This window comes from Gallinula chloropus (assembly GCF_964237585.1).
Source record: "Gallinula chloropus genome assembly, chromosome: 4".
In the NCBI taxonomy this organism is placed as follows: domain Eukaryota; kingdom Metazoa; phylum Chordata; class Aves; order Gruiformes; family Rallidae; genus Gallinula; species Gallinula chloropus.
The window spans coordinates 73844872-73859112 of record NC_140088.1 but is presented as its reverse complement, the minus strand read 5'-3'; the positions used below and the strand labels follow the sequence as shown (position 1 = coordinate 73859112).

The window sequence follows — 14241 nt, the reverse complement described above, 5'->3', positions numbered from 1 at the left end:
CTCAGCACCACGCACTGCTGGGCTGCATCCCACACGATTCCCAAGGAGAAAGCACCGGCCCAGGCGCAGCATCCCGGGCGGGCTGAGGATGCTTTAGACACCGCGGCTGCCGGGCTTTCAGAGCGGCCGAATTCACACCTCTGCCGGCCCCCTGCGCGCCTTGGAAACGAAAAGAATGTTATATCCCCCGGGAGAGGAACCGCCGCCTCCCTGCGCCCTCCCCGCAGGGACTGGGGGCTACAGGGGAAGTAGAAGACGAGGGAGAGGGTGCGAGGGGAGAGCGGCCGCTGCCCCTCACGGCCAGCGCGGCACGGCGCCTCACGCCGGCCCCGACGGCTCGCCTGACGTCACTTCCCGCCGCCACGGGGCCGCCCCTGCCGGCTGTCCCTCCACGGCCGGTCTCACCCATGGCGGCGGCGGCGGCCGGGGGGGCGGGGGGCGGCTCGGCGGCGCTGGGCGACAGTGGCGCCATCGACTACTCGGTGCACGAGGCGTGGAACGAGGCCACCAACGTCTACCTGCTGGTGGTGCTGGCCAGCCTCGCCCTCCTCGTCTACGCGCGGCGGTGAGGGGAGGCCGGGAGGGGAGGGGAGGGAGGCCGCGGGGGGCGGGGCGAGGGCTCCCGCCGGGAAGCTGCCGCGCCGTCCCCACGTGTTAGCCAGGCCGGCGGGACCGGGCCGGGCTGCTCACCGCCTTGCCCCCCTCGCAGGAACAAGAGGAGGATCATGCGCATCTTCACCCTGCCCCCGGCCGCCGAGACGCCGCCCGAGCCCAACTTCTACGACAGCATGAAGAAGATCCGCCTGCGGCAGCAGCTGGAGATGTACTCCATCGGTAAGGCAGCGGAAAGAGGGGGTTGCCCTGCGCCGGTGGGCTACCGGGGTGGCACCTAGCCTGCCTGTCTTCATGTGGTGGGGATGCCAGGGCCGAGCCCTGGTCCCGTGGCACCATGCGAGCAGGGTTCTGCAAGAGTGTGGGTCACAGGGCGGAGGCATGAGGAAGTACAGAGCTGGGGAGCGGCCCTACAGCTCTCTTCTAGGTGTCAAAACAAATCCGGTGTTGAAGTTAAAAAGAGGTGGGGATGTCTGAATATTGTGAAAACATAGATAGGTGTGTAAAGGTTGAGAGGACTGTGGGGCTGCAGTAATGCAACTTCATAAGTTGAAAATAAATGAGAATTTGTACCAATAAGTGTTGCTGTTCCCATGTTCACGTTGAAGGTCAGGGGAGAGGTAGGAAACAGCCCCTTGCCTTTGAAATTCCAGTCGTCCAGTTCAGAGAAACACCTGCACATGCATGCCTAGAGGAAATATGGACAAGATATGCCTAATGAGTTGAAACCACCTTTTAAATGTAAAAATTTAATGTAAATGCTCTTCCACCAAGCTGTTGCATTCTGTATGAACATCTCTAGGATGTGCTTCTTACAGAGGAATGCCTGCTAGCATTCGCTGGTGGTGCTCTTTCCACCGCACACAATTCTTAGATCTCTCTTTGCCTTGCTAACCAGATTAATTTTGAAGTCAATGTAGTTGTTAACTTGTGGCTTATGTATTGTGGAGGAGATGAGTGATGCAAAGATCACCCCTGTGACTAATGGGTCATTCAGGTCATCTGTAATAGTACTTCTGAAGCCATAGTCTTTAATTTTTTGTTTTTAAATGAAAGGACTGGAATGGAATCATAGTTCTCTGCCATTAATTTACTGACACTTTGCTGTGACCCTGCTGCTTGGCCTTCCCAAGGCCATGCGCTGAAGGACTAGTTCCATGCAGTGGCCAAAACTTCCTGTGTGGCTAAGTGGTGAAACCATGTTCTGTAATCTTCTCTATTTCTTGATTCTTATCGTATTTACACATGTATATGTACAGATACAGATATGTATACTTGCACACACATACCTATACATGTATATAATAAATAGTATAACTGGTGTTGAATGGGGTTTTCTTTTTTTCAGCAAGGAAGTATGAACAGCAGCAGCAGCCACCGAAACAGACTGAAAGTGTACAGCTCTCAGTGGAATGAATCCCATGACTGTAGGAACTCGGGATGTATTTCCAGTGGTGATGATAAGAGTCAGCGTGGAGCTATTTTCAATGCCTCTTAATTGATACATAGCTGAAGGTGAGGAGCAAAGGAAAGGGTCTCTCCTAAAAACTTTGATCTTGATAACTTTTTTCGGAGCGCTGTGACGCAAGCTGGGTGCCTACTGAAACATTCAGCATTGAAGGTACCCAACACAGGATGGACCTGTGCAGTGGAACCTCCAAGGGTAGAGAAGTGCATTCTTACTGATGGTTTAAAGTATGTCTCTGCTGGCACCTCGGAAATCAGCTCCTACCTTCTCTGGTATCAGTGCCACAGAGAAAGCATGGCGGTACCTATCTGCCTGGAAACCCTCTTTGTTCCTTGATCATGCATTGTTGAATTTGCTGAACGTGTTCAGTAAATGTGAGTTAGGATGCTGAGGCCTTACTGCCTAGTGCAGGTGAACAGCTCTGGCAGCCCGGCGTGTTGCTGGTGGTAGCACAGAAAGATTCTGCTCTCTCTGTGTTGGTACAGAGGTTGCGTGTGCAATACTGTGAGCCCTTCCGGGAGAAGCTTCGAGAAGTGCGCAGTGAATTACATGTCTGGAAGACACTTAAAACCAATACTGTAATGTTAATAGCAGAAGTGGTTAGCTTAATTTAGTCAAATTGCTTTAAAGAATGGGATTGTCTATAAAAATCTGCCTAAACAGGAAGATCATGGCTTACCCAGAAGAGGCGCCACATCCCAGTTACTTTTTTTTCTTTCTAGGTTTTTCACAAAATCAGTTAAAGAAAACTGCAGAAATTACTTACTAATAAAAACATTAATCATGAAAACTACTTGGAGGTGTATCATGCTGTATTTCCTGGTGTTACATGACACGAGTAGGCCGAGCGGTGAACAGAACCCTAACGAGCAGCAGAGAGCATTTGCCTAGAAACAGTTCCTGGGTTTTTCCCCCCCCCAGTTCTGTGCTAAAGGACACCGAGGCAAACAGCACTTCAGCGTGGTAAGCCGCAGTTTCGCACTGTGGTAAATAGCACTGCAGCTCCATTCAGATACGAGGAAACCTGCTCCACAAATCTTTACGAGCTTGAAACCAGCAACCCTTGGGCGCCAGCCGGGCAGCAAGGCGGGACCGGGGCTGCTGAGCTGAGCAGACGGCTCAGCGGGGTGGCCCGCTGTAAAAAGCCTTCACATCCGTGCCGCCGGGGGGGCCCCGCCCGTGGCAGAGGCAAACACAAGCGCAGCTCCGCGGGGTCGCGGGCTGGCGGGAGGAAGCGCCGTTCCCACTCGGCGCTGGGCGGGGAAGGCGGCCGTGGAGGACGCGGGAACCCCCGGGGCGGCTGGCGGTTCGGCTGCGCTGCGCTGCCCGGCCTCCCGCCGACGCTTCCCTGAACGCTCTCCATGCCTTTTCCTTCCTACGTCCGCAGGAAAACCCGGCTCCGCACCGCCTTCCCCGTTAGCTAACGGTATTTACGCAGACACAGAGCCGCCTCCGGCCCAGCTCCCTGGGCGCAGGTGCCCTCCCGGCACGGCTCCTCGGCCCGCGTCCCCATCCACCCCCGGAAGCGGTGCCCTCCCGACCCCCTCCCCCGCGTTCCGACCTCACTTCCTGCCGCCGTTTCCGCCTCCGGGCCGTGCCGGGTGCCGCTGTTGCCGCTGCAGCCGCCGCCGCCGCAGTTACCGCCGTTCGGAGGCCGGAGGGCGCCCGCAGGGCGGTGAGTGGGGCCGCGGCGGGGCACGCGTGTGGGGGCGCCCCGCCTTCGCCCCTCCCCTCGCCCCGTCCGCGCTGAGGGGAGGGGGGCGTCTCACCGGCGGCGGCGCGTGGGGCCGCTGTGAGGCGGGAAGGGGCCGCCTGAGGAGAAAGCGCGGGCGGCGGCGGGATGCGGGTGGCCGGGGCCGGCTCCGGCTCTGCTTGAGGCCCGGGGGTGGGCTGCGCGCCGCGGGGCCGGGTGGGCTTTCCCCCCCTCCGTCTTCCGTGGGAGGGCTCTCCGCGTCCTGTTCCCTGCTTCACCCCGCGGGCGCCGCAGCGTTTTCCCGGCGCGGGGCTCATGGCTGTCCCTCCCCTCAGCCCTGCCCACCCGAGCGGTCAGCCAGGGAACAGGCGGCGCGGGGAGGAATCCGTTCTAATGGCGCATCTTCTCCGGCGCTCGCCAGGGCTGCCGTCCTCCGCAGCCGTCCGATGCGGCTCCCCGCGCTTCAGTAACGCAGCATGGCAGAGTGAAACCATTCTTTCCAGGGTACCGGACCCAGCCGCCGGTAGCTGATAATTTTGCAGTTTTCCTCTCTGCTGAGCTGGAAGCGCTGTGAAGTGCTTAGAAATCCGGAGCGGCTTGCAGCTCCGCTCGTATTCGTGGGACCGAGGGTAGTGGCACAAGTATCCCACAAACTCACGTGTAGGGACAAAACGCTTTCTAAGGAGAAGCCATAAAAAACCAAAAGCTTTTTCGGGGCGTGTACCGTTCGCATTTGCTAGGGTGTTAAAAGAATGCAGCTTGGGCCATGAGCAGAGAGCAGGTAGTGGGTTCCTTTTCCTGTTTTAAGTGCAGCTATCGAAGTTCTGCCCCAGCAAAACTAGACCCTTTTCTCTTGGGGGTTTGTATTTCAGCTTTACTGTACAAATGTGCTTTAGGACAGAAGGTGCAGTAAACTTTTTGACTTTGACCTCAGATTTGTGCAGTGATTTTTACACGTTAAATTCACAATATTCTTTGTAGAAAAAAAAAGTGCTTTCTTTAATTGGTAGTAAAAAAAAAAAAAAAGTGGTGCCTACAAGCAAAGGCAGATGGGGTAGAAACAATAGGCTGGTTTTGTTTGAGGGTTTTTTTTTGTGTCCATTCGTACTAGGCTTGTGGGCATGCCCAGGAACAGATTCTCAGCCTCTTGTGGAGCTTTGTTCCTATTGAATTATTAGATGTCATGGATCGGGAAAGCTTGTGACCTTTAAAAAAATTGTGCCAAAGTTATCTTTAGTCATGTTTACTTTTGAGAATGCGGTACAGAGGCAAATCTTGGTAGCTTACCCAATACTGTTAAAAAAAGCTATTATGATATGTAGATTTAGTGGTGTCTGATCACACAGAGCATGTGGAAGGCCGTTAAAAATTTGCATTTATCAGGTACTGCAAAAAAGCTTTAACAGGTTGCTCACAATTGTAACTGAGATGTTTTTCAGAATCTGACTGCTCTGCTGCATCAGTGGGAGCTGCCGAACAGTCAGATGACTCTGTAATCTTCTGTTAAGTGGTGGAAAAAATTTTCTCTCGTACCTAAAATGTGACTGACTGCATTTTATATTCAGTGCTGCACAGAAGATCAAAGCTTTTTGGATAGGCCTTTACAAATTCTGTTGGCCTTAAATAGTTCTAAGGTATGAGTGTGGCTGTGTTTAAAGCTGTTGTTGTAAACTGTGGGCCCCGTCATGAAAATATCTTCCCCCATGCCATGAGCATCTGGAGCTTCAGTCCAGTGTAACATGCCTGGATAGTATGAATTGGGATATGCCGGCCAAGCCCAGATGAGAACATAGCCTGTATCAGCTGCTGTGGGGCCTCAGAGCCACAGGAGCTACGAATTTCAGTGGTGTGACACTCAGGTGGTGCTAAACTTGTTCTTGAGCTTCCCTTCCAAAACTACCTGATCCATCAAGAAGCCTTTGCTGCACTACTTGTACTGCTCAGAAAATCAGGAGATCCCAGTGCTTTTGCCTGAGGACCGTTCGTGGGGAACCTTCTTCAGCACAGCACAAACTCATTGAGAATATTCTGACCCGTGATGAATCTTTGTCTAATTTGTGTTTTGCATATATGATTAAGCAGCGTTGGCCAAAAGCCTGGTGACAGCACAGGGCTCTGGAATGCCTCGCTGTTGCCTGGGCAGTTTATTCACGTTAGCTTACTTCCGTGAGCATAATCGCTCCTTTTAAAGTCCTCCTGAACTCAGGAGCAAGCTGCTATTGAGCAAGCTGAAATTATACACGCTGCAGAGAGAAGGCTGAGTATGTTGCAACTTAACCTTTCTTTCGGAGGAATTGAAAAGATTTTGCCCTGGCCCTAATTTCTACATTAAAGAGAAGCAAGGGAAGGAGCACCTTGTTGGGAAAGCGTGTTATTAATGGCTTTGGCCTGTTAGGCTTAAAGAGTGGTAGCGTTTGGAGGAGGCTTGCTGACAAAGCACACTCTTCAGCTGCGGTTGCGTATGCTCTGAATCGGAAGTAGCGATCAAAAGGCATTCCTTTCTCCCTCTGAACACTTAAACCGCGTTTTAAGTCATGGTAAGGAACATGGGTGGTGTCACCTGTTGATTAACATAGCCTCTCAAACAAAAAGGCAGCACTTGATCTTGTCCTGAAGACAGGGCTGCCGTGGAAGAGCAGAAGGTTTCAGTGCCTCAGGCCCCTGAGAATGGAGGTAAGATCCTTTACTTTGCAGACCTGTTTCTGTTGTGGAATGAGTTAAGGGCCAAGAGCAAGTTTCTTGCAGTCTAACAAACTCCATCAGAAACTGGTGTTGCCTGGGTCGGCAGGGCTCCCTGCTGGCTAAGAGACAGAAAACTGAGTATGACCAGAGATCGTGACTGCTGGCTGAACACCCTAGCACAGCCAGCGCAAATGTCTCATGAGAAATCTGATGTCTGAGACTGGCAATTGGTGCTACTTCTTCCATAACAGAAGACAAGAAGGGAGAAGGAAACATAAATTGTGTTGTGTTAAGGCTCAGGATTTTTTGGGGTAGGAAAATTCCTGCTCTAACAATGTTTTTTCCCAACTCTGGGCGGGGGGGAGCCCAATAAAACTTTCTCTGAAATCTGTGTTTACAAGGAAAAGGCTAAGAACCTTTTTAAGAATGAAGGTGCTTTGCCTAGTTTTTGCAAAGAATGTCTAAGCTTTGGGTGTTACTTTAATAAAAATAATTCCTAGTCTTTTTATGGAATATCTAAACTCTGGGCGTTACTTTAATAAAAATAACTCCAAACTCCAAGATTAACAAAACTGCTAAAAGGAGTTAGTTGTCAATGAGAAAAATAATAAACTGAATTTGGAATTTCTTAACCAAGCCCTCGAAGGCAATTTGTGGCAAAACTCCATAAAAAGAAGAAGAAAAAAAAAATCTTGGTTTTATAAAATAGTTATGTGTCTTCTTACTCGGTTAAAGCTAGGGACTGCTTTGAAAAGTGATTTTCTCCTTGCAGATGCCTAGGAATTAGATGGTTTAAGACAACTGTGCTTAATTGTAATTTAGCAGTAAAATGAATTTAAAATATTGCTGCTCAAATTAAGGACTTGCTGTAGTTGGAGTCTGGGAAAATACATTTGTACATCTGAAGAAGGGCTCAGATCCTGAGTCTGTGAATGAGTAGTCCCCTTCAGGTTCCCTGAGGCTGTCAGTCTTGCTGGAACTGGTTTTAGACATCCGTGATGCATAGAAGGCACATATGGATCTATAGCTTGCTCCTGAGAAAGACAGCAGTTTGGACAAGATTATAGAAACATTTGTCTTTTTTGTAATGGGATAGAACGTGTATTTCGAACAGACTTGTCCAGCAGCAGAGCTTTATTACTTTCCAAAATATCCTCAGGATCATCCTGAAAACATAGTTTGTAATATGCTCTTGAGTGACAGCATAGGGTGTGAAGCATAAATTCCTGAGCAGGAAAGATGTATATTGGTTGTGCAATGGGAGACTCCATGTGATCTCGTTATTTATGGTGCTCCTCTCAGATGTCTTTCTGGGACTCAACAGCTGCTGTGAACTTTACCGAGTGCTCTGTACTGGGTATGTTTGAACAACTCTATTTTGGCATTTCTCAGATCGTGGTGTACGCTCTGACGAGCAACATTGGAACCAACTTCTGTGACACTCGTCATGAAAACAGAGTAGAGCTTAGGGAATCCTTTTACTGATCAATGAAAAAATTGAAGGCCAAGGTGGGGGAGAAGGAATATCACCTTCCATAGCTTTGGTTGGTGGGCATCAGAGCATGTGAAAGCATCCATTTTTTTATATTATCATATGAAAGGAGAATAGGAAGACTTGGTTTTTTTCATCAGAGAAAGGCAGAGGCACGGGCATTTTCAATCTTCTTCCATTTCTTCGTGACCATCTTGTTAAATAGCAACAACCCTTGTTTGAAGGACCTTTCCCTTGCTTTGGTAATGAGCTGGGGCTTGTGTGTTTTGATGTGTGGCAGTGCCATTGGTGAACAGATCCAAATCTACAGTCAGATAAGGCTTGGAATAATTGATGTTCTTAGCTCAACTAAATAACTGAGTTCACATGATCTGTAAGTGGCCAGAGGATTTTTTTCTTAGGCAAAGTATGTGCTGCTTGTATTGCACATTTATTTAAAGCTAATTTTAGCACAACAGATTAAGAATTCTGGCAGCCCAAAATACATTTTGTTGAGCCCGTTAAAAGATTTCCTACCCAAACTCTGGTTTTGTGTATGACAAGGAGAAAGTATCACAACTTTTGGACTTCATACTCAGTAATGACCCAGAAGCGGTGAAAGCGCTGCACTCGAGGCCTCCAAGATCACTTTTGCCACTGCTGATGGGAGAATTGTTCTCTGTCATTACTGTCTTCTCTTTCAACCTCAGTAAATCCTGAAATGCCAAAGGCAAACCACTCGGTGGTTGATCAGAGATCCCGGAGCTGCTGGTATGGCACTGCTCTGAAACTTGTGGTTTGGAGCACTGCTTCAGCGTTGCCTAAGAGCATTGTAGAAGTACACGGTTCAGTATGTTGCCTCTACACATGTGAAACAGAAGAACAGGAAAAAATGTATGCCCTCTTACCAATAAAGTATTAAGATCATTGGTCTGGAACAGAGTTTCTAAGACTGCTTCATAACTATTAAACAGCACAGGGAGATTATTGAGCAGTATGCAATGGGACAATTCAGCTGCCCTGTTGAATTGAATGAGACCTGTGATTTTATTTGCTGTAATCAGTATATGATACTCAAATAGGGAAAAAAGTTGCATATGGTTGTGTTAGTTAATGAGCTAACAGTTGGCAAAGTCCTTCCTGTTACCAGTTCTGTTAGTGCTGTTTTGATCATTAAAGAGCTGCATTGTTTATGGACCACAGGCTTGGGCAGCAGTTTTCGCTTGACCAGTTGCTTGCCTGTATCCTTCTAATGAGGGATGAAATGGTGCAATTTTCTTTTTAGTTGAGCCAGAGAAGTATTCTTTTGCCATAATTCACCAATTCCAAGCCTGTAATAAAACACTTGTGGTAAAAGTGTTGGCTATGTGGCGTTTCTCACAGATGCTGTAAAGACTCGTGTCATCTCCCTGGGGGGGCATCTTCCCATGAGATACCAGCCTGACCTACTATTCCTTTCTTAAAGATTTTGGGATTAAGAACTTGTGGTCTGGAGTCCAAAGTTTTAGCTCCAGAGGCTGGGAGAAGAAAATGTAACCTAAATAGTTACTGTAAGACAGGACTATGTTTTGGGGAGATGAGGTGATCCAAACCCTAAATTTTGCTTTAGGAATCTCCCTTCCTTGTCTGCTGCTTGCGTACATCATTTATTTTTCTCACAGAACTTTTGCTGAATGAATGTGTGGCTTTATACCTTGGTGCCTTGTGTGAGCAGAAACAGCAGTGGCTAATTGCACTTGAAGTTTAGTAAGTACTTGGCATAATAATCACGATGAATACATCATGACCTCATCCATAAGTAACAACATAGGCTAAAGTTACTGCACCGAGGAACCTGCAACCCACAGGAATATCAGCCAAGAGCAAAATGACATTGGTTTTGCTTGGTCGGACAGTGTTGTTGCTTTTATTCAGGCATGGAGATGGGAGGGAAATTCTTTGCTCAGAGGGAGAGGTTCCTGTGTGACCTTGAAAAGCCCAGCATGGTGTGCTGCTTGTCTGTTCTTTTGTAACTACGTGGAGTCCTGGACTTCAAAGAACACAACATAGGGCAAACCAGTTCGCTTTTAAGAGCAGCAGTTCTGGAGTGGAAAACATCAGAAAAGTGAGCTTGCAGGATCTGGAATAGGGTAGGGGCAGGTGAAATTCTGGCATAGCTGCCCTGCCAGCTTCCAGGACATCCCAGAAGTGTAATGTATAGAAATGGTACTGTCTAACTCATAGAAGTTACTAAGTTGTTGCCCTCAAGTTAATGTTCCCACTCCGTAACAGTACGATATGGCATGGGAGCTTATGGTGCGAGCTGGGATGGAGCCTTCAGAAGCAGAAGTGGTGGTTAATAGCCGTGCTAGTTCCCATAGCACAAGAACAAAGGGATGTTTAAATGACATTGAAAATCAGTACATTTAAAACCTGACATAATTATACCACATGATATTACCGAGGCCAAAAGTTTAGTCAGATTCCAAGCAGACCTGGATATTTATGTATATAATGACAATGTCCAGAGTTGCAGTAAATAGGATTAAAAATAAATTAGGCGTATAAACCTTCATGCTAATTGATGAGGTCAGGAAGGAATTTCGCCTTTGGGTGAATTACATCATTGTTCACTACCCGAGCTATTCCACCTTCTGCAGCATCTGGTCCCCATCACAAGAGGCAGGATTCTCAAACGCGGACCAGCAGTCTGACCTGTTGGGGCAGTGGTTAGCATGCCCTGCCTCAGTTCTGGTGGCACTGCGGTACCTTTAGGATCCTCCCATTTCTTTCCATTACCACAGCAGTACTGCTAGCATCCCTGCTTTTCCCAGCAGCACGGTGCCTGAGCAGCCTCTCACCACCTCTTAGTTCTTGGGTATATTTAATCAAAACATGATGTCTGCCTGATATTTGTGATCCCAGCACATTTCTCGGGGGCTGCCTCAGTTATTTATGCAGAAGTCTGTTGTGGCAATTGAGCACCTGTGAAATCTCTATCCTTTTCCATCAGATTAGGTTGAAATTAGCCTTATAATTTGCATTTCTGTGCATGGGACGGTTGGTGTGGTTATGTAACTGTTGTTTCCTTGGGAAACAAGGGAAAATATCAGTCTTCTGAGCAAGTTGCTGTGGAATACTTTTTCTCTCAAACGAATTTGGTGCATGAACAGTTGTGCTGAATAATTGAAGCATGTGTGCCTTTAAAACATGCGCTGTTTAATCGTAAGACTTTCCCCAATGTATAAGGGGAAGGCTTCCTTGCCAAAATACTGTAATTGAGTTAACAGTCTGTGAGGTTTCTGTGTTTTGTTACAGAGTTACACAATTTTTCTGCCAGTGCTGGCTGCTACAAAGATCAAAGTTAGAAGTATCAGCCTGCCAGTCAATTGTCTCTTCAAAAGAAAACTGAAAATTCCTCAGTCGTTTCAGGTGACAGCCAGCATCAGATATTTTTGACAATTACTACTCTTTTTCTGCAGTTCTCTTTCTGCATGCAAAAAGAAGCAGCCTGGATGTCTTGTAATCTATATGGTGCATATGGTGAGCATAGACATCTGATTAACAAGTGAGGATATCAATAATAAATTGAATTACTTGTTAGCAGTTAATTTCAGGTGCTCAGATAGAATATGGAGTTACAATGATTATGGCACAGTGAAAGTGTGGTTTCTGTTTCTTGTATCATGATAAAAGATTGAGAATCAGTATACATCACGATAAAAGATTAAGAGTCATTGTGGTATAAAATAATTTGATGGTGTCTGGACATGTTCTGGATGTCCTGGTGATGGCATGTGTGTTCCTGCTTTGGCTGTTGTGCTTGGTTAGCTCTTGAAATCTGTGATAATTGCCTTTTCCAAGTACGCAGTAGTGTGCTTCTGAGTAACAGGCACAATGACTGAGGCACAGGCTTTCAGGACTGTTGGCCTCCTCATCACTTTCTAGGGTAAGGACTTCTTCAAGAGGTCAGAATTGAGGGAATAAGTATTTTTCTTTGACATTTAATCCCTGCACAGCAAATACATTTCTGTCCAGTTACTTAACAGCTATTATTTTTGCAATAGCCAGAGTGTGTGGAGAGAATTTCTTGCTTTGACTGTCCAAAGGCTCAGTTATCTTCTCTACTGCAATATGCAAGAATCAAAGCCAAGACTTTTTGTGCTCAGATGGTACTCTGTCCTTATGGCTATCCCTCATTTCTAGTGTAAGAGAGCTGAAACACCCTGTTGTTTTGCTGGGAGGTGTTGACGAAGAACTATGTTGTCTTTCTGTGTGCCCTGTGTGTGGAGCATGCTGTTGTCAAGTGCTTTTGCAGAAGAAAGGAGGATTTCAGATGGGAGTTGGAATTCTGAGAATTTGAGATGGTAGCTGATAAGAGGTAGGATCTGCTCTGCCTCTACTAGGAAGAGATTTTGGTGTTAATGTTTATTTAAAAATGGCCTTACCCCTAAAAGGGAGAGAGGGAATTGCTTTCATGCTTCTGTCTCACAGAGAGCTAGCTGACAGAATGGTTTTGGTGCCTGCTTATCTGCCCTGAAGACTTTTGTGGCTAGGGAGACTACAGAGATCATTTCTCCTGCACCCCATCATTCAGTTTTTGGGCAAAATCACAAGGCAGGCAAATGGTTTGAGTTGCTTGTTTGGACCCAAGATGGCTGTGTCTCTGTTCTGCAGATGAGTCATTGCTCTGCCTTTTTGTTGAACAGTGCTGCTGTTGTCTTTGGACCCGCTCGATCCCAAGTTTTTGATGACAGAAATAGATAGGCAAGTCCCTTCCACCCCAGCCCCAAATTTTATGATGTGATTTTGGGGACACAGACACGTTGAAAATACCGTAGACCTTTGTAACCTTGTAGTTAAAAGTGCTGTAATGCAAGGGAATCGTGTCCCCTGATACCTGCTGAGTGTGTAAAAACACAAACATAATGTAGAAGTTGTGGAGCAGCACGGAAGGTGGAGGGGAGGTTTGCATCTTTGTTTTTCATCTCAGTTGTGGGCTAGAGCTCTCCTTCCTTGGACAAGCGAGGCCTGGGTAAAGATAACTGGCATTATTTTCAGTGGCAGACAAGTTAGCCAGTCATTTCTTTTAGTTGAGCTGGCTGCTGCAGACTAGTTCCTCAAGCTTGGCACCCGATGCCGTTTTGCACAGTGTGTAAGGCTAGCTGGTACAGGATTTCTCCTGCTCGTCGTGTCGGGAACAGAGGTGCAAATGGGGAGATTTCATTGGTCACCCCAGTTTTGGCACACGATGTTTACATACGTAGTTTGGTGAAACTTTGCTTTTGTGAAAGGAACTCTTTATTTCCTAAAAGGAACTTGAATTAAAGTTGGGATTTTATTAAAGACACAGAGGCATATTATTATTCATCTTTCCTTGCTTCATCCCTGTGATGTTTCCTGTTTTGCTTCTTGAGATACAGGTGTCATGATGAGGAGCTTCTCAGAAACAGAAGTGGATGATGAGTGGAGATGAAGAAATCATACATTTAAGAAGTTGGCTCAAGTTTCCGTTACAGGCATGGAAAGTTTCTGAGACCAAGCCATGCGAGAAGAACATGAGTAAAGAAGAGGGAGATGTAGACCCAGACTTTCTAGAAGGGATTGCAGGATTTGAGAGGACGCTGCGCAAATGTCACGTAGTTTGCTTGCTTATTCACTTACCTGCGCCCCTGGATTGTAATACTTTGTTTGCATATCTGTTTGGAAGTTAAAAAATCCCCTCACATCTGTGTCTTTAATATAATCATGGCTTCAAACTTGTTTTAGGAAGAGCAGAACTCTGCTGTAGTTTTTATTTGTGGATTAGACAGCTGCTGCTTTGTACTTGAAATCAATTTTGTTTTTTGTTGAAACGTACATTGAATATGGAAAAGATCAGACCATGACCATAATGAAACAGGAAATCAGGGGTTTTGCTTGCATTTAATAAACAGCTTTTTCATAAAGTGTGACAGGTCTGTAGGTAAAAAACCATGAAGATAGTGGTAGCCCACTAATGTATTCTTATGCTGCCCTTAGACAGACGTCAGAATCAAATATTCATCAGTTCAATCTTTTTACTTGATTGTTGGTCACAAAAATATTCCAGATGGGTAAGATTTCTTGGCAAGGCTGCCAGTGCAGATTAGTTGAGGTTGAGGTAGGGGAGAGTGTTTTAGAAAAGTAATTTTTTTAACATCTTGGCTGTTGGATGAAGTATCTCCCAGGAAATACTATCCATACAGTCCAGGAAGTTACAATGCTGTGAACAGACTTACTTATAGTAAGTCTCTGATATGGAGTTACTAAGACTTTGACATATATGTATTTAAAATTTTAAAATTAAATATGATT

The 14241-nt window shown here is 46.8% G+C and overlaps 1 protein-coding gene across 2 annotated transcripts; it reads left to right on the top strand.

Moving 5' to 3' along the window:
* The first annotated feature begins 385 nt into the window (after nt 1–385).
* On the top strand, nt 386–2867 carry SMIM19 (small integral membrane protein 19). Of its 2 annotated transcripts, XR_014617273.1 has the most exons (4): nt 386–565; nt 710–834; nt 1961–2127; nt 2803–2863. XR_014617273.1 is itself a non-coding variant. In XM_084263477.1 (3 exons), exons 1-3 carry the CDS (start codon nt 408–410, stop codon nt 2026–2028), a joined length of 351 nt encoding a protein of 116 aa, XP_084119603.1. In that variant the 5' UTR covers nt 386–407; the 3' UTR covers nt 2029–2867. The 2 variants fall into 2 exon arrangements, 1 of the variants encoding a protein (XP_084119603.1); XM_084263477.1 differs by having other exon boundaries at nt 1961–2867.
* Nucleotides 2868–14241: the final 11374 nt, after the last annotated feature.